A 19,605-nucleotide genomic window follows, 5' to 3' on the forward strand; every position below is an offset into this window, starting at 1 on the left:
GTGAAAAGTTTGAATCCGATTTGATTTTAATGTTCTAAGATGCGCTTTTGATGAGAAAATGAAGTGTTGGTTGATGTAGAAATAATTTTGTTAACATCTTGAGGTAATTACTTCCTTATACGAGAGGAAACTCTATGTGTAAGATTAAAAATCTTTATCCAATTTTTAGCTAGTACCCATAAACTTGGTTGATTTGTGTTTCATTAGACTGAGAAACTGAGTGGACTAGTTAATTTGACTAGAAAACTGGTGAACTGGCCGATTGTCCGATTTGGTTAGCACTTGGTACATGAAGAAACACTACAAAAAAAAGGAATTTTGCGGTGTTTCTGGAAGCATTTTGCGGCGGTTAAAACCGTCGCAAAATGTATAATGAGGCGTTTCCTTGAGCGCCGCAGTTACGAGCGTCGGGGGCCGTTCTGCGGCGCTTATATCCAAGCATTGGAATAACCGCCGCAGAATATAGCGGCGCTTAAAAGTGTCGCAGAGTAGGTAACTCATTCTGCCTCTGTTTTGCGGCGGTTTCTAACTGCTGCAAAGTTCTACAGTGATTTTTAAAATATCTTGAGTACCTATGATGGTGACCACATCTGCCGGGGCTCTGGACAATCCCCGTACCGCCAAGGGGGAGGACTCGTTGGAAAAACTCTATAGACTCCGTGCAGATCTAGCTCACAGAGGAGTCAGATCCCGATCCTTTTGTCGTTGGTGATAGCCTACTTACATCATCAGCAATTTGCAATATCCCGTTCTCATCCTGCAGAGTAAACGACCTAATTAAATACCATTATGTATTTTACTATGGCAATTACAAACTCAGTAAATGATCTTTGACACTATATTCACACTGGTATAAGAGAGTAAAGGGTCTCAAGTATATGGAATGCTGCCACTGTTCCGCAGTATAGTAGTTTCTCTATGAAGCTTGTACCAGCTTACCTTCAAAGCGACAAAAAGAAGTGGATCTGATGGTGTGTAAATCATGTAGCGAGCACCTTCCTGCAACAAAAGGACTACAAATTAGTGCACAATCCATAGCTCTCTGAGGATTGTAATAGGCCAAAGGTTCCTTTATCAATCTTCCAAGTTCTATGTTTTAAACATAGGATAGGACAAATGAACAAAATATACATCTACACCTATTGTTATATTAAAATCAAAACCTATTGAAAAGAAACAAAAAAATACAAAAACACATTGTGTCAATGAAGGTAATAAAATTACCAGATTAAAATGTGTAATTTCTACACCTTCAGTTGGCAAGCCATCCACTCCTCTCTCATCGTCTGCAAAATGGTAAAAACACAATGCATTACACTTGTCGCATAAAATTCGTACAGTTGTGCATTAGATTACCGCTTTAGGAGTAACTTGTAAATAGAATGTTCATCAATCATCATCATCATAAAACTGCATGGTAGAGACAAATTTGGACAATAAATTGATAGGAGCTTCCTATAGATTAACCTTTTATTTGATATGTTAAATCGGATAAGACATGGACTATGGGAAAATGAAAATTATGCATTAATCGTAAAAAGTGTTTGGGGTCTATATATCAAAACCAGAAATGCAAAATACAATCAAGTGAAATAATATGTATATATGACTTGTCTTTAGGATTTCTATTTTTGGTCAATGCATTGTCTCATTCTAAATAAGCATAGACTCATGGTCCACATCTTGCCCATGAAATTAGAATAAGGGAGAAATATCAATCCAATGTCAGTATATACAAATTCCAATTCTGCAGTATGATATACATTACTTTAGGCAAAAGTTAAAATAGCACTATGATACTAATAGACAGATTAAAAAAAAGGTTTGCATTCATAATATATGTGAGCAGCAACCAACCAAATGTCACTAAAATAACTAAGAAAATTCATTTTCCTTAACAAAAAGATATCCAGTACCCAACAAAAAGCAAAGCATCACTTAACAAAAAGATATCCAGCTATGTTGGGGCCAAAGAGACCGCTGGAAAGTTCAAACCACAATATGTTGGGGCCAAAGAGACCGCTGGTTGAGCTATGATGGAGTGGAAGATTTCTGCAAGGATTCCAACCATACACTTATTGAGGTTCCAATGGTAAAATTCTTTAGATTCCCTTTGCCCATTCTTGTTGGTTTTTAGTAGTAACATACTAACATTTCTTCCATGCTTACCACATTTTGTAGAGAAAGTATGCCAAAAATACATTTTCAGGGAAGTAGGTTTGTTGAATGCAAAGTTTGTTAACACTCCTACGGGTTTAGATACTAACATGTGCCAAATACATTTGTGCCTAGAAGGTTTCTTGCAGAAGCCATTAATTATATATGAAAGGACCAAGTACAAAGATTGATAACCATATTATCATAAAAGAGATTCATTTAAGGGAGATTAGTACTGATTTTGTGAACTTGAAATAGGTAGCCAATAGTCAACTGCTAATTAATACTAATTAGCAGTGATGACTATCTCATTGATTGGATTTAATTAAGCCATAAGTGCTCCCTTGTTTGTATTGTTTCTTTACTGTATATATTACTAACTATGAAGATTCTGCTAATTAGCTGTGAAGATTCTGCTATATTACTTTCAATGGAGTAGCATGAACATTGAACAGTAATGTCACTATGGTTCCGAAAACAGCAACCCAATATTTAATTTGAATTGACCCTATGATCCTCTGTCAAGGATTCCAACCATACACCAGAGTTTTATACTAACTAAAGCTATGAAAAAACAATGAGAGAACAAAAATTTATCATCATAATCCTCTATAATTCACAGCTTAATCATAAACACCAGATTTTTCTAGAAACATAACATCGCATTCAACCATCCAAATTGAAATTGCACATCTGAGAAGAAATTGAAACTGAGAACTAGGTGCTTACCTTCAATCAAAGCTACAAGGAGAAGAAACTGAAACCCAGGATGAGAATCTGAGTGAGAACCGAGAGCACAAACACCAGTTTTGATGAGAATGTGGAAATCTGAAACCTAAAATCCCTAATTCCTAACCAAAACAAACAGATCCAAATCAAAAACCTGAAATCTAAAACCTAAAATCCCTAATTCCTGATCAATTCGCGAGATGAAACGAAGTGCTTACCTTCAATCAATGACTGAGCTTCAATCTGGAACGTCATTTACGTGAGCTTTGCTTCTGAGGTGTTCGCCATCGCTGAGAGAGGAGTGAAGAATTACGAGGCTAAGAGAGGTGAAGAATCACGATGCTGAGAAGAATCGCGATGCTGAGAGAGGAGTGAAGAATCACGATGTTGAGAAGAATCGCGATGGTGGGTATTTCCTGAGATGAAAAAACGCGATCTGAAATTGCTTCTGTGGTGGGTTCAGGTGAGGTGGGTTTATTTTAGGTTTTCCTGATTTAATCATTCTGCGGGGCCTGGTTGAACCGCCTCTGAAATAACCGCCGCAAATGTCTAAAATACCGCCACTAGTTGACACAAACCGCCGCAAAATTGTTCGAAAATTGCGGCGGCTTGCATAATCGCCTGAAAAAGTGCCTCAAGTTTACATTTTGCGGCGGTTTTTACGTAACCGCCGCAAAATGTCCACCGCTAAACACCAGTTTTGTTGTAGTGAAAGCTGAAAACCAAGGTAAACTAGGACTGAACTAGCTGGTTTAGTGCCAAACTATTGATCTGTTGGGCTTAAAGTGTTGGATAATAATTGTGTGTATTAGAGCCAAACTACTGATCTGTAGACATTAGTTTAGCTAGAAAAAACAAAACTACAATTTCAGGACCTACTGAATTTAATCCTGAGATACATGTAACTGTTATCAATCAATGGAGGATGCTGGAGATATTCCAAGTTGGGGGATGCGGGAGGGTCCAAATTGATTGGAATAAGGAAAATGCAAGATTAATGGAAATATTTCAGAAGTGGCAGACTGTGACAAAAGGTTCTGATGAACATTCAGGTGTGAATCATTGAGGCATATCACCAATGATTAAGAAAAGGTTAACCAATTTTGTGTAATGCGATTCTGATGATGATAGCTGGCCAAGCCCTCAAGGACCACATGATGTTCCAAAAGGTTATTTGGCAGAGTTTGTTGGGCCAGAGCTTAGAAGGTTCATCATTCTCAAGCTCAAATTATTGGCAGATTACTAGTCTGCAATGTCCTTATGAAAAGCTCGTCATGACTCCTATATGTGGTCATTTTGCAGAGTGGAGAGTTCTAACTGACAAGGTATATCTTTTTGAGGCCCTTTTAATTCTTTATTAGTGTGATGATTTTTTTTTACTTTATTCTCTGATCAATGAATATGAAGCATGCTTATGTTAATTCAAATGATGACTAGTAAGTGTTTTTACCATTTACTTCAGATAAAATTGGGAACTGCTGGTTACAAAGAAAGATATTATATAAATCATATATATATATATATATAAAAATTAGTTTAAGAGTGAGAATGGGACTAGCGGTGTTTAAAACTGCCTTTAATCATTAAATAAAAATACAAGAGTAGACTAGCGGCGGGTTAAACCGCCTTTAGTCATCAAACAAAAAACGAGGCGACTAGCACTAACTTCCATTTTGTTGTAGTGATACTTGGAGGCTCTCTGTTGGTTTTTATTGGTGTATGAAAAGATGACAAGGTTGCAGGGAAAAGAGAAAATAATGTTGCTGCAAAGGGTTTCAGAACTGATACATTGAAAGAATTGTTTATGCAAGAGTCACGTACAACAATTCTCTATCTTCATAAACTTACATTTACTTGACTAAACACTAATATATAGACATAAAAACAACTACCTTAACTCCTAATAACTTCTCACTAGACATTCATGGTCTTTAACTTACCGTGATTACAAAAACTGACCCACAAACTAAACATGTCTAATTTTAAATTTAAATAAAATCGACATTAAATTAAAATTAGCAATGTAAACACAAAATCTACCAGCCTCTTCTGAACCTCACTTACTGGTATAGCTGATTACAACCCAACTTTTTGAAAGGCAGCTGGATAAGAGACCCCATCATCAGAGCATTGCACAGATGAGTAGCTGGTAGCTTTTGCATATTAACTCTATCATTTTTCATTTTTCTTTTAAATACTGAGATAAGCTAGTGAAAATTAGAACAATATTTCATTAGGAAAGAAAAATCTCGCATGTTTTACCAATACTTGAGGATTTGGAATCAAGTATTGTTTCTGCTTTGTTTTTATTTGGTTTTTTAGTATCATAGTATGTGTCAAGGGAAACTTTGTAAGAAAGCAATTTCTGGCAATCTTTTAAAATTGAGGCTAATACACGTCTCTTGCATAACCTTTTAAATATAAATAAGTATGGACTATAAAATACAAAGTAGAAAAAACATGTTGGATATACACGCATAGATAGCATCTGCAGGCATACAAAAGTTCAGTACCTTACATACTTATTTTAGGAAATGATAACCATAACTAGGGGATTAATATTTTCTTGATAGCTAGAACAATGTAGCCAAGCTCATTTTTCCCCACTATACACTAGTAATGCGCAATTTCTTGGACTGGCACAGTGAGAGGTTTGAACCCATGTTGAAGAGTTGATTTCCAAACTTTGTCTATGTTATGCATTGTGTAGCCGCACTCGTGTTCAGTCCATCCTTCCAAAGAGTGCACTATCCCAGCTATGCGCCATGCACTCATTACCCTCCTTGGCAACCAGTCCTACAATTAATTAATGTATTATGGGTTGAGATTCCATCATTTAGGGAATTTATTAAAAAACTCCACAAAGCGAAATGATGATCTGAACAAACCTCACAAGAATGGATATTTTCAACAGAACTAGGAATTTGCATTGCTGGAGTGCAATGGTAGGAGCAGTCCTTGCGGTATTTCTTTGGTGGGAATTGGGAGTATGGAATAAATATTGTTCCTTTGGGTGCATTCACCTGTTCCTCTTCTGTCAATCCGTCTCCCACTAACCAAATCTGCCAAGAATTCAATAACATACCCAAAACTCGTAATTAAAGAAGAATCACTAGAATTCACATGGGAAACAATAAGCAACTCTTGCATGATCAGAATAATACTTTTATGAACACAATCAATAAAAAGTTTGAAGGTAAAATTGAAATAATTTTAACCATAGTACTGTTCTTTTTCTATAATAATAATAATAATAATTATTATTATTAAGTATCATGAATTTTTTTATTGATCGGGTTGATTGTAATGGTAGAATAAGTCTCACGTCGCCTAGCATGCTAAAGGAAGATGGCGGTACATATTAGAAAAGTCTTACATTACCTAGGTAAGTAAAGGAAGTGGGAGGTCACGAAATCTTTTGTTTTTAGATGCATTAGTTAGAAACACTTGAAGCTTGTATATGAATTTCTACTTTCTTTTATACTCTTGTCGGTGTGGATGATGATTGTGTTTTCTGTACGGTTTTAAGAGTTTTTCATTTTTCATTTTTGTGTTGTGATCGTGTTCCTATCATGTTTGTCTCTGACTTGTTTTTCCTAACATTTATAATCATTCTAGACATGCAAAAATTACTACGAAAGTGTCTTGACATTTCAACTTAAATTGTTTCTGGGGAGTAAATTCTCAGAATGAAACAGGGAAAAAAATCTGTTGTGTGTACTAATATTACCGTCTGATTGTAACTCTTAGCAAGGACCAAATTAGTTTCAGGGCTATTGAATGACTTTTTGAGCTTTACATAATCATCCTCATGCATTGTAGCGACCTGAAATTTAGTCAAATATGTGAAGTAACATAGAGCAGAGTTTAATATAAGCCTTCTTGGCGTCCATGAATATCTGCTAAGAAATTAAGGCTTTGTCTATCATCATCATCCACCACCACCACCACCACCACCACTACTGTCCGAGTGGTCGGGTGGTGTACAGGTATACTGCTTGTAACTTGTAAAGATAGAATTTGTAATCATGTCAAATAAGATGTGTAACTTAATAAAATGACAAAAATATAGTTGCCCGGAAATTAGCTGCGAATTTTCTATTCTCGCAGCTAATTCGCAGAAATTTGTTGCAGTGGTTCAGGACTTCAGGTGGTGGATGCTAGACAGCCCAAGATCAATGTATACAAAGAATCTGACCTGAACTCCTTGTTGGCACAATGTAAAGGCAATACCATAGGCAACCTTGGTGAGTTTTCCCCTTAGTAATACTTGAGTTGTGCCTTTAGGAATGCTATTAAGGACAACAGCAGCTGCAAGGCTGCTACCATCAACAATCTTAACATTGAGCTTTGGATACCTTCTAACATATAGCCCTCCATAGATGTTAAGCTCCTCCCCTTGATTCAAGAGACCAAGGCTCAGTACTTTTATGCCTTTTCTATCAGCATCAAGTATTGCTTCCTCAATCATTCTGTTAATAGGAACTTTCTGCCATTGTAGAAAGAACTAAAAAAAAGAGCAGTTGATCAATAGATCATAATAAAAATTAGCTAGGGCACTTAATTCTATTAAATTCATTAATCCCTTAATTTAACAATACAAAATAAATCATGGCGAAATCTACTGTTGAGCTTAGTTATGTAGACATTTATTTACAATTTCTGATTTCTAGACACCCAATCAGTATTGCCACCTCATTACATCCCATTTTCCTTTGAATTTTTTTTTTTGCATGCTCTCCCTGTTGCTGCCCTCTTTCACAAGCGATTGCATAGTGTAATAAATATCATGTCATGATAGAAAATAATGAATTTTGAAATTTGAATTTTTGTGATTAACAAAAAAAGGCAAGCACAACCCTATACATGGCATGTAAAAAGTTCCTTTTTTCCTTTTGATCTTTATCTTTATGTAAGCTGTCACATCATGTCTACACTTATTGGGTATCTACCTCACATTTTCATTATTCACTTGATGCAATACTCACTAGGGTTTTTAATTTATTAAAAAATGGTTAAGATATGCATTTTCTTTTTCAATTATAATATATAGTTTTCGACAAATGTCTCTATTTGGATTTTCATTGGGTGTATTTGAAAGCACATGCATTCACTCAATTTAATAAGTGCATTCCGTTAGGTGAATATGTATTGAAAATCTTGATTCCAATTTACGATGTACTAAATATTATTTTGAATTGAAAACTGAACAAACATTTGCCTATCAAATTTGCAAAATAAATAACTACATATAATTTAGTTATGGAGAGTATGAAGATGTAGATACTTACTTGGGAACTATACTTTGGGATTGCCCAAGTTTGCAGCATGAGTTTACCAAAACGGTTCCTCTCCACAATGAAAGTGCGACCATAGACCCATGTGAGGACCATGGACCAAACTGTGACAGGCCACATCAACCAAAGGTACCATTTGGACATGTAAGGCTTGGAGGCAAGGTAAGCAAACCCAAGCCTTAAATGATAGATGGATTCTGGCGTAGTGAGGTGGGTTAGGTGCACAACATCTGGGGTTTCTTCCTTTCGTTTCAATGCTGACTCATGCAGCTCATCTGAAGCCTTGTCCATGGTGCCATAGATGTAGTCATAAAATGGCATGAAAAGGGAGTAGTTTGTCCTGAACTGAGTGTGGTGCAAAGAGTGAAACCTGTTACATATTAGAAACATGTATGTATGTCAGATGTTAGTTAGTTGCTTAATATTAAAACTTATAACTAATTGATTCCAGAGATTAATAATTATGCAGTAACATTGTACAAAACTAATGTTGGCTATTGCGATCTATGTGGGATGGCTCTCGAATCTGTCCATCACCTAATGTTGTGGTGTGCTAAACCTTGGAGATTCTGGACTTCTATCTTGGCTAGAGATGGGGTTCAATGGTGTGTTCCGGGTTCTGTTGGTGACTTGTTCAAGGAATGGCCTTCCCTTCGTGCTAAATCTGATCGTGTGCTGTGGGAACTTGTGCCATGTGCTGTGGTCTGGTCAATTTGGCTAGCCTGTAATGATTTGGTTTTTAACCAAAAGGAATTTGTTTATGAGCATGTGTGGGACCTGCACTTGTTAAGGGTTATGTCGTGGACAAAAGCATGGTGGAAAGGTTGTCCCTACTCTATTGTTGATTTCTCTCAAAATTTTGAAAACATTAACACTTTGGGGAAAGTGAGTAAGATAAGAAACTGTGCTTGGTGCCCTCCGGAGGCTAATATTCTCAAATTTAATGTTGATGGTTCTGCTAGAGGATCCCCCGGCATTAGCGGTGCCGGTGGAATTCTGAGAAACGCGGAGGGCGCTGTATTGGGCAGGTTTTCTAAACCTTTGGGGGTTTCTTGGGCTTACCAAGCTGAAGTAAAAGCCATTCTTCTGGCGCTGATTTTTTCCAAAGAATTTGGGTTCTCTCAAGTTCTGGTTGAAAGTGATTCCACACTTGCGGTGGGTTGGGTCCGTTGCAAATCCAATAGACCTTTAGCGCTTATAAATGATCTGAATGCTATCGATTGGATTATGAAGGAAGTTGCTTGCGTGGGAGTGACTCATACACTTAGAGAAGCAAATGGTGAGGCCGATGAATTAGCAAAGTCAGGGTGCGATAGAATTGAACCAATCTGGGAGAAGCTGAACTGAATTTTCCTTACTCTATGACTATATATATTTTACTGCATGTTTTCGTTTCAGCTCCTCTGCCAATGGTAGTGTTTCACTGCACTGGTATTTGCTCATTATGCTGTGATCATGAAGCTGTGTTATTTGCTAGTTCCTACTGTTTGGTATCCAAGCTGATTGGTCTACTGAAGCTTGGCTCATGGCTTTCTATAATGGAGGGGAATTGTTTGAAGGCTGCACTCTCTTGAATGCTTTGCCCCCATTATTATTCTCAATTTCTACCCCTTGTAATGCTTTATGTTATGCATCTTCGCAATTTTTCTTTTTGCTGTCTATGTGGTCCTTTGTGTGGAACTTTGGTGCTGCATCTTGTTCTGTTTCTTTGAGCTACCTTCTTGCTCTTGGTTACCTCTCCTTATCAATAAAGTTTTGCTTCCAAAAAAACATTGTACAAAACTTGTACAAATCAGAATGTATGAAAAATAATTGATATTATTTTATTTTTTAAATTAATAAACTAAAATGGTAAAGTTTGCTTCACCACTCAATTAAGCCACATCTAGTGAGAGACTTGAATAGAATAGAAGAGAATGAAATAGGATATATGATGTGTGATGTGATGAGAAGTGAATGAAAGTGAGATGAAAAAAATATTAAATTTCAAATTCATTAGCAAAAATCAAGAGTTCTTCTAGTGAATGACTGAATGTGATAAGGGTATTAGTTAAGGGATCAAAATATAAAGATGCAACATTTAATGTTATAAATACAACTACTTTTTACAATACAAACTTAATTTTACCAACTTTTATCTGTTTTTTTTGCATTTTTTATAGCATTCATTGGCATTGATTTGTTGAATAGTTGAATATGTACGTAGTATGCCTTTTCACCAACATAAAGCAGCTGGCAGTTAGGGATTGAAGGTTGTATTAATTGGACTCTCAAGTCTCAACAATCATGGCTAGGTCTCTAGAAAAAATATCACTTACGTCTGTGATAATTTTATTTATTTTTATCCGAAAATGGTAGAACAGAGAAAAAACACCTCTAAATTATTGGGTAGGACGTCAGTTGCATGTTGAGGAGACTAGTAGGGGCTCACTCTTGGAAGGAGCATCAGGGGATCTCCCCGATGAGGGTTGTCCATCAACTGGGATTTTACTGACCCAGAGGGATTCAAACCCTCAACCTATGAGGAGGTGAGAGTTAAACCCGGAACCTTAAATTAGTTGCGCCAACTCATGTTGTAAGACCTGGATTTTCAGAACAAGCTAATTTCCGACTCACGCGTAGAATCAGTGTAAGCGTGACAGGAGTTTGATATTTGAGAAAGATTAATGAAGAAGAAAGTTCAGGAATTTCTTGAGGAATGTTGCGTAGTCATTTTAGGAATTAGAGCGAGTCGTCTGCACACCCGCCTTATGGCAAGCGTGTCCAGAATAGGCTAATTTCGCTTTAGAGCAACGTTTTAAGTGAGATTTCGAATCCTTGGAAAATTTAAAGTTTTTCTTTATTTTTCCTTCGACCAGCGTTTCATTTCGGAACTCTGGACTGTACGCACGATAGTATTCACTTTTCGGAAGTCCGACGACGCTAATTTCCTTGCTTCGAAACCCTAGATTCGAGCGATGGATGAAGACTTTTTCTATTCGGGACTTCTAACGAAGTTTCCGTCCGCATTGCCAGATTTGTTTCGACATTTCCAATCTTTCTTCAGAAGGAAGTTTTGTCGTCTGAGCATCACAGCAAAAAGTAGTTTAACGGGACAGATTAACTTACACCGCCTTTGGGATTTTAGATATCGTTTTTCCCAAATCATAGATAATTGTTTTGAGTTCTGGAATTCTGACGCCAGAATCTCTCTTAGAATTCCTCGGTGGACGTGCTGCAAAAATCGGAATCGCGAAATTTTCATTTTCCCGCGATTTCACCTGCCTATAAATAGCTCGAAAAAGCAAAATCTCTTCATTCTCACCCATTCAAGGCCGCGAGCAAGGAGAGAGGAGGAGAGGAGAAATTTTTGCGAAAACTTGACCAATCTTCGTGCAGTTCGTCCCTACTTCTAGGTATTGAGGTAACTAGCATGAATCCTACCTCTGTTTACTGTTTCTGTTGCGTTTCTGAAGTCGTTTCTGTGCTCACAGTTTTGAGCTTTTTCTAAAATTGTCCGATTTCCTTGATTTCTTGGTTGGATTATGTTCCTTATGTTCCCATGAGTCTAAAACCTCTGTCAGTAATCGCCGATTGCGATTCAGTTGTCTAAGATCTGAAAAATTGATTCAAAACCCCATTAGTCGCACATTTCGAAACTTTATTGTCGAAAAGCTGTAATCTGACTTCGTGCCTTTAGGATTTGTTGTCACGGATGTCATGAGGATCAATGCTGTCAAATTTGTTTTCCGAACTGATAACTTTGAAGTTTTGAGCCTTTATTTTGGACCAAAATGCCCCTGGATAGTCGTATTTCGACCCGATTGTCCGAAAATTGTTCCGACAATTTCTTTGCCTTAGTTTTACCCTAAAAATACCTTGTGAATTGATTTAGATCGAAGAAAAAGTTCGAAAACCCTATTTTCCATAGTGCCCGAAACCTAATTGCTTGGGTACCGTGTCCAAAAATAATTTTTGGGTCTCTATGACCTGAGCCATTGCGTAGCTCTTTCAATTGTCGAAATTTTGGTGCCGGTTTCGTGTCATTCTGAGTTCTGTAGCTCGAGTTATGCTCGTTTTAGCGAACGAAGTCTCCGTTGTCAATTTGTGCCTAAATAGGAACTCTGAAGCTTTAGAGGCTTTCTTTACGATTTCGATTAGTATTAGTAGATCGTGTTGCTCCTAGTGAAGCTTGTGTTGATGATTGTGTTTTCTTTGTTCTAGGTTCGCAATTTCCATGCCCAACTTCTACTCACGAAGGTAAGGGTAACTCGGTTTTAGAGCGTCTTTGAGTCTTGCATGCTTTTATCGCACTGCCTGTGTTTGAGATGAAGATGTTTATATTGATTGGCAGATGATTATGATTATTATGCTGAATTTGGAAAATGTTTTCTGAGAGGCTTCGGCCGTTTACTGGTTTCTGTCGTTACTGCTTCCTAGTGGATGGAACATGTGGTTACTTTGGATTGGTCCTTGGGTGGGCTTTGTTATTGTCTGACTTGGCATATAGGGCTTGAGTCAAGTGGCGATGAGGAGGTGTGTCCTATCATTGTCCCATCTTGCGAGATGTTAAGTGGCGATCAGGAGGTGTGTCCTATGATTGTCCCGTCTTATGTGACGTTAAGTGGCGATTAGGAGGTGTGTCCTATGATTGTCCCGTCATGTATGACGTTATAAGTGGCGATGAGGAGATGTGTCCTATCATTGTCCCGTCTTGAGAGACGATATTGATCGATCCATTTTGTTAGCAGCATATAGTTGCATTATAGGGAACTAACACCTGACCCTATGTTGTTGGATTTTCGTATTGGTTTATTGATATCTGATTTGATGTTACATTGTTGAGGTTATTATTATCTGAGTCCGATTTATGTTTAAGTTGTTGATATATGAGTTGAGTTATGTTGCTAGTTATTTACCATGCCAGGTAATTAAATTCGAACAGCATGATTTTTCTCTTTTATACATGGTAATTGCATGGAGTTAACCCTTTCTATTTGCTACTTGTTGTTTGGGCGCTTAACGCTATTAGGCGATGGAGATCCTTCCGCCGAGGCATAGCTACTCGAGTTGGAGATCGAGTTGTAAGCGGTGGAGTAGAGGTATGAGAAGCAGCTTTGCTTCTCTTCTTGTGGATTATGTTGGAGTCTCTTTTACTTTATGAGAACTCTGTTATTAAAGTCTTGCTTCCGCCACTGTTAAAGTGCGCATGTTCATTCTGAACCTTACTTATGGTATTGTAAACTATTATTACTGTATATCGGGAAACAAGTTATCTAAATAAAGTTATGGTATGTTTCCAACCTTTTAGCCGAAGTGTTTAGTTGTTTTACAGAAAAAAAATTCCCTTGGTTTTTAGGGATTGCAGATTGGTCCTTAGACTTTGTTAGGTTACTAATGTGACTCCTCAGTTGAGAAATTGGGGTGTTACACATGTTGACTCGACTTGAACATTCACATAGCATCAATAATAATTTAAAATAAGTTTGAAAAAAAAATTAAAATAAAAAACTGCTACGGGCTAAATATTAGTTCTATATTTAATATGAGTCAAAACATTCACACATTAGTCATTAGTGTTAGAGATAAATAGGCATAATTTAGGATATTTTCTTTATTTATCTCTAACAATTAGTGATACGAATAATATGATATAATGCAGATATTTGCTTTTGAAATTATAGAAATTTCACTATTAAAGGAAAATAAAGAAAGCTGAATATATTATTTTATTATATATACCTGAATTTTAAATGCATACATAATAAAACTATATGGATGCAAGTGACATTATATAAATAAACACTTACGATGGAGTGTACATGAGATACTTGAGTGGGGGAAAGACATCAAAGAGCCATTTTGGAACAATCTCAAAATTGCAGTGACCCATATTGTTCATAACATCAATGTAGGTGACATATCCAACCATGGCCGCCACAGAGCTTGTTCTTGTGAACACAAGGGTTAACAAGGGTATTGCGAATAGAAGGAAATATGATATGTGTTCCGCGAATGGATGAATCACAGCTGCACCAACAACACAATACGGTTATTAGGCAAAAACAAGTTCTGAAAATTTTAAAATTACAATTATCATATGAAACAAAAGTGGAACATATTAGATTACTTATAGCCGAAATGTTATATATGGATGTATTTCTTTCATATACTTCAATGTGTCTAATTATAAAGTGGGGTTTTGTCGAGGGTCGTAGATTAAGAAAATATAATTCACAAATTAGAAAAGTTTCTTTGTTTAACACGCGTATTGTAAATAACATGTATTGAATGCTATTGTAAACTTATGATTCATGGGTGACCGGCTGGAAGATGAGCCTATAATTATTTTGTAACGTGTTATGTTCTGAGTGAAGTCAAATTTCTCTTTCAATGTCTGAACAAATTTCCACCAGCAGTCAGGTGGTCCTCCCCTCTGAGAGGCAGTAACGTTTCATGTAATGATAAAATGAAAAATATAGCAGTGCGTGAAGAAAGCAAAGGACCAAACACATTCAAAAGAGTCTATAGCTGACATTGACACTGCAAGCATTCGTTAAATGCAAATCAGACAAGGTTGGTAGCATGCTTTGAATTCTTTAAGCTAAATCAATTATATGGTCACAATTGATTTTACAAATTCACAATTAATTTTTGAGAGAAGCTTATCTGAACAACTTCTGAATACATGAGAATTAATTTTGAAAGAAGAAAAGTTGATTCAAACATGTTATCATAAGCATGACTCACAAGTTATGGGTTCTGTCACGACGGAGGAATGGTGGTGAGAATGGTATCTTGAGTAGAGGTAGTGGTGGTGAAGTGCTCTGTGAAGCCAGTAGTAAAGAAACTCCACTGGGCCTGCATGAAGCAATATTGCTATTAACACCCCATCTGTTCTCCAGAGTGGAAGACGTGACGCCCCGGGCAAGGTATAACATGCCAAGTAATACAGCAACCCATTAAACAATATTTGGTCATCCCTGCATGATGAATCAAAAGATTAAATAAAAATATAACTAATTTTTTAAAAAAATAAAATTTGCAAATGTGAATTGAATTATAATTTTTTTTTGTATTTTCCCTTTATTTCTTGTAATTGAAAAATTAAATAATAAAGAATGAAAAAATTAAAGGTATTTTCATTATTTTACACAAATCATAAAATAAGAAATAATGTGAAAATAAAGTAATAATTTTATAGTTAAAATTAAGATTAGAAAATTTAAGTGGAATGCACTTTCTTATAACATACTACTATAGATCTATATTTTCGTTTATTCTCTTTTATGTGTATTTTGGCCAAGGTTATGAGTATCTGATAATGCACACGGTACCACTGTTCATGAACACGAGAAAAGAATCTAATTAATGGTGGTACAGATAGGAATTAAAAGTAGTAATGGCCACAATCAAGACATATATTCATTTCACTTTATACATAGAAAAATACATAACATCAATTTCTAAGCTTTTTTTAGTAGGGGAAATTAATTCCGTGGTCCATGATAAACAATTACTTGTAGAAAATAGAAAGTGGATTTATAACTATCCTTTTTTGTGTTTTTAATGAACTAAAGACGAAATAAAATCTACTATTAATTAAATATTTTTAATGATGTGTTGTTTTTCTATAAAAAGATTTAATTCCTATACTTATAACTTTCCTTAGGGCCCTAGCCATGAGATGTCATTTCACACTTTAAGTTCAACATAAATGAATTAAATGATAACCAGAACGATGAAAGGTAAGTGCCATGAATAGGAGTTGTACCGTTTCAGCTGCCAACTATACGGAAACGAATAAGTAACATTTAATACGTACTATAACATAAAAAAAATATCTGAAATACTATTGTTTCTCCATGCAAGGAAAGTTTACATGCCCAAGCTGGAACCAGAAACTTTGTCTGATGGAGCAAACTTTTTACCAATGCAGGAATTAAATTAAAAATATCATAGTCTTAGAGTATCAAAATTGTAACAATTTAACCTCAAAAAAAAGTTCTAACAATTTATTTAGCCTTTATAAACTAAGAGCAGTAAAATTTTAAAAAAAAAACGCAAAATTATAATTCAAATCTAAAAGGATCTCCCCTTAAGGTGGGGGGGTTCATTTGTGGGCGGTGGGTTAAGCGTTGTAACGTTTTTTGCTCTTGCTGTTTTCATTAGTATTGTTTTTTTTTTTGAAAAGCCAAATAAGAATGCATTATAAGGGAGTACAAGGGGTACTCCAACCCATAATACAAAGCAAAAGATTTGAACAAGAAAAGATGAAAGAAGAAAATAGCTCTACATGACCATCCTAACCAGTATTGGGATTGAAGTACCCCTTGTACTTCGTTTCAATAATATCTATACATATCATTGCCTATAAAAAAAAAAAAATCTAAAACAACTACTTAAACTATACCCCATCCATGTTCGTAATTATATGACGCTCTCGAGACATATTTGATGTCTCCTTATATAAAACCTAAATTTTAGAAATATATATTATTGTTCTTTAAGTATATACTCACTGTTCTCTTGCCCCCTTGTGTTGTGTTTGTATTTCCTCATGAGTTTTTATCCCATGGTTCCTTTTATTCAATAATACTTTTATCCCATACTTTTCTTTTATCCCATGAGTTTCTGGTTCCAGCTTGGGCATATATGTATATTTTTATCCCATGGTTCTTTTTTCATTGTATTCGGGTTAGCACTCCTTGTGCTGTTTTGAATGCAATGTGTCTTGGCTTATAAAAAAAAATTCTCTTTCAAAAATAAAATGAAATTTTTTGTTTCTGAAAATAAGTCAGTTTACAATTTCAATGAAATATTTAATATGAAAGAGATGATAAAATTTCGAACTTGAAAAGAAAAATTCATCGAAAATAAAATAAAGGTAATTTAAAAAAGTTGATAAATCATTTTATAAATTTATTGTTAGTAACTAGCTAGTAAGTTTCTTAATATTATAATATATAAGAATTATGTAAAATGAATTATCAGACAGACATACATTTATCATATTTAGTTAAGCAAGTACTTATTGGTCGATTATGAGAAAGGACGATAATAAAAAGTACATGTGAAAGTTTTCCTATTCCAAACCCCAAGTAAATGCTAACTCCCCAAAGAGAAAAAATGTAGTTAACATCATTTCTGTTTTTCCTTTAAAAAAATAAAGATTTCATAATAAATAATTGGATCACAGTTTACAAGCTGTAGAAAAAGAAAAGAAAGTGAAACTAATTATATATGTGTGTATATTGCGTAGATGACATGATTTCCGCACAATTAAAAATAATGGTAGGTTAAAATATTAGTAACAATTAAAGGATGGTGAGACTTTTGAAATATTGTGGTAGCTAGAGTAAATGCGAGGAGACATCATGCATAATATTGTGAGTGATGCGTAAACATAACTAATTACCAGTCTCTTTCTCTATCAACTTGATCAAATTCGATTCCCTTGTCCACAATTCTGGTATTTCCTTTGGCGGTTCTGTAACGAGAGAACGTGATCCATATCTGGTTGTGAAGCATACGCCATATCAAAAATGGGAATATGAGTGAGGTGGATATGTCCCTTTCACTCTTATCCTTCACCAGCACAGAATATGAACTGTGAACTACCCATGGAGCTAGTATCATATACTGCAAAATCATACAATAAGTGAAAATATGTACATCAACATGAAAAAAATAAATATAGAAACCCATCATCAATAAGGACGTGTGTGTTCGGGTATCAGTTTTGCACTGATGCAAATGGACGTCCACACGTAATTTACGATAAAAAGTGAACGAAACTCTTTCTATAAGTTGAGTTGTGTTATCTTTAGATATTCGTTGGGAGAGTTTGTTCAATCACTTGGAAGAGCAATGGGATTTTAAATACACATGCTTAAGTATTCTTTACTCAGGCAGTACTTTACATTCAAATTCAGTTTAAAAGGAATCATTTTTAAGTTATAATAATATGCAATAAGAGACATAAGCAAAACATTTTGTATACCCTAGCTAGTCGTTCTCCATATATAGGTACGTTTAGCAACAATGAGAAGCTATATAGTTTATGTTCATGTGATACTTCCATTTATAACTTTACCTACGAGTGTTGGTGGGTGCATATGAATGAACTAGAAATAACATATTTTCAGAGAGAGAGAGTGGACTAAGGAGAAGATGGTTGGCAATAACCTTAAAACTTCCAAGTGGCTTCCATGGCCAATCAGTGAGGATTCCGGGCCTTGAAGCCATTGAGTTTGGCAGCTGGATCTATATATTTCTGAAAATGATTTCTTTGTTGCTATGATAATCTGCTATGAGGTGGTGGATAGCAGGGGCGTTATATATAGATCTCACTTTTACATTGGACCTGTGGATGCACTTTTTAGGAAAAAATTATGTTCACACTCCCTTTTAAATGAAAATGGGTGGAGAGATTAAAGAAATAATTAATAATAAAGAAAGAGAAAGTAAGAGATGTAATATGTGATGTTATGAAATAAAAGAGAGATAAATATAGAAAGTAAAAGTGGAAATAAAATGGAAAATGATAAGAGTGAGAATGAATCATACTCCATTTTTAAATCCCGACACTAGCTAGAGCCACAAGTGATAATTGCTTTTTACTACTCCCTCTATAGTTTTGGAAATTGAATTCGACTAGCTGGTTCAATCGGTCGAATCAAAAAATTGATGCAGTGACCAGTTCATTAAAAAAAACCGTTAATCTTATAACTTATGAGATTGATCAAAAATTGGCCGAATTGGATCAAAACAAGTGAAAACGGATCAAAATCAGTACTATCAAACCGATCATATATTAAAAATTCAAAAAGAAAGAATTGAATAAAATCTTTAAAAATCATTTATTGTAATGTTAATTAACAAATTAATTATAATATTGCTAATATTAAAAATATATATTAATTACTATCGGTTCAATCATGGTTGAACCATTGAACCGTGAATCAATGTCTTCATTGATTCAATGACTGTCCAGTTTTGAAAAGTTAGAATTAATAAGAGAGATAAATGATATAATAGGAAGTTAGATGATAATTTTAATAAAACATTAATTGTTATTTCTTAATACTTGTGCAACAACCTTAAAGTTTCAGTTATTTAGGAACGGAGAGAGTATATATACTTCAATTTAATATTACATTTCTCATTTATTGTTCTTCTTGAAATCTGAACTGTTTTTCTTTCATGCTCGGTGGAGGAGCTCAATCGTGGCTTGGTCTAAGATAGTGGTGGCGTTGACCTCGAGCAGATGGGAAGTACCTACAGAGACACTTCGATGTTCAAGTCATTATAAAAAAGCAAAGAGAGAATCCATGAGTATAGGAAGAACTTAGAAGTGCTAAAAATGAATAGCTCATGTTATGTAAATGAACAACAGAACATTTATAAGCCATACATGTATGTCACAATTTAATTCTCACAA

At 35.3% G+C, this 19,605-nt stretch overlaps 1 protein-coding gene across 1 annotated transcript; it reads right to left on the reverse strand.

Annotated features, from left to right (window-relative positions):
• Positions 1 to 5,288: 5,288 nt before the first annotated feature.
• On the reverse strand, positions 5,289 to 18,520 carry LOC130742797 (very-long-chain aldehyde decarbonylase CER1-like). The gene is made up of 9 exons (XM_057594893.1): positions 18,351 to 18,520; positions 17,581 to 17,804; positions 14,913 to 15,145; positions 13,973 to 14,192; positions 8,178 to 8,553; positions 7,085 to 7,393; positions 6,617 to 6,712; positions 5,775 to 5,948; positions 5,289 to 5,682 (listed from the first exon to the last, which is right to left on the reverse strand). Exons 1-9 carry the CDS (start codon positions 18,408 to 18,410, stop codon positions 5,500 to 5,502), a joined length of 1,875 nt encoding a protein of 624 aa, XP_057450876.1. The 5' UTR covers positions 18,411 to 18,520; the 3' UTR covers positions 5,289 to 5,499.
• Between the last annotated feature and the right edge of the window lie 1,085 nt (positions 18,521 to 19,605).

This window comes from Lotus japonicus, chromosome 3 (assembly GCF_012489685.1).
Source record: "Lotus japonicus ecotype B-129 chromosome 3, LjGifu_v1.2".
Classification (NCBI taxonomy): Eukaryota; Viridiplantae; Streptophyta; class Magnoliopsida; order Fabales; family Fabaceae; genus Lotus; species Lotus japonicus.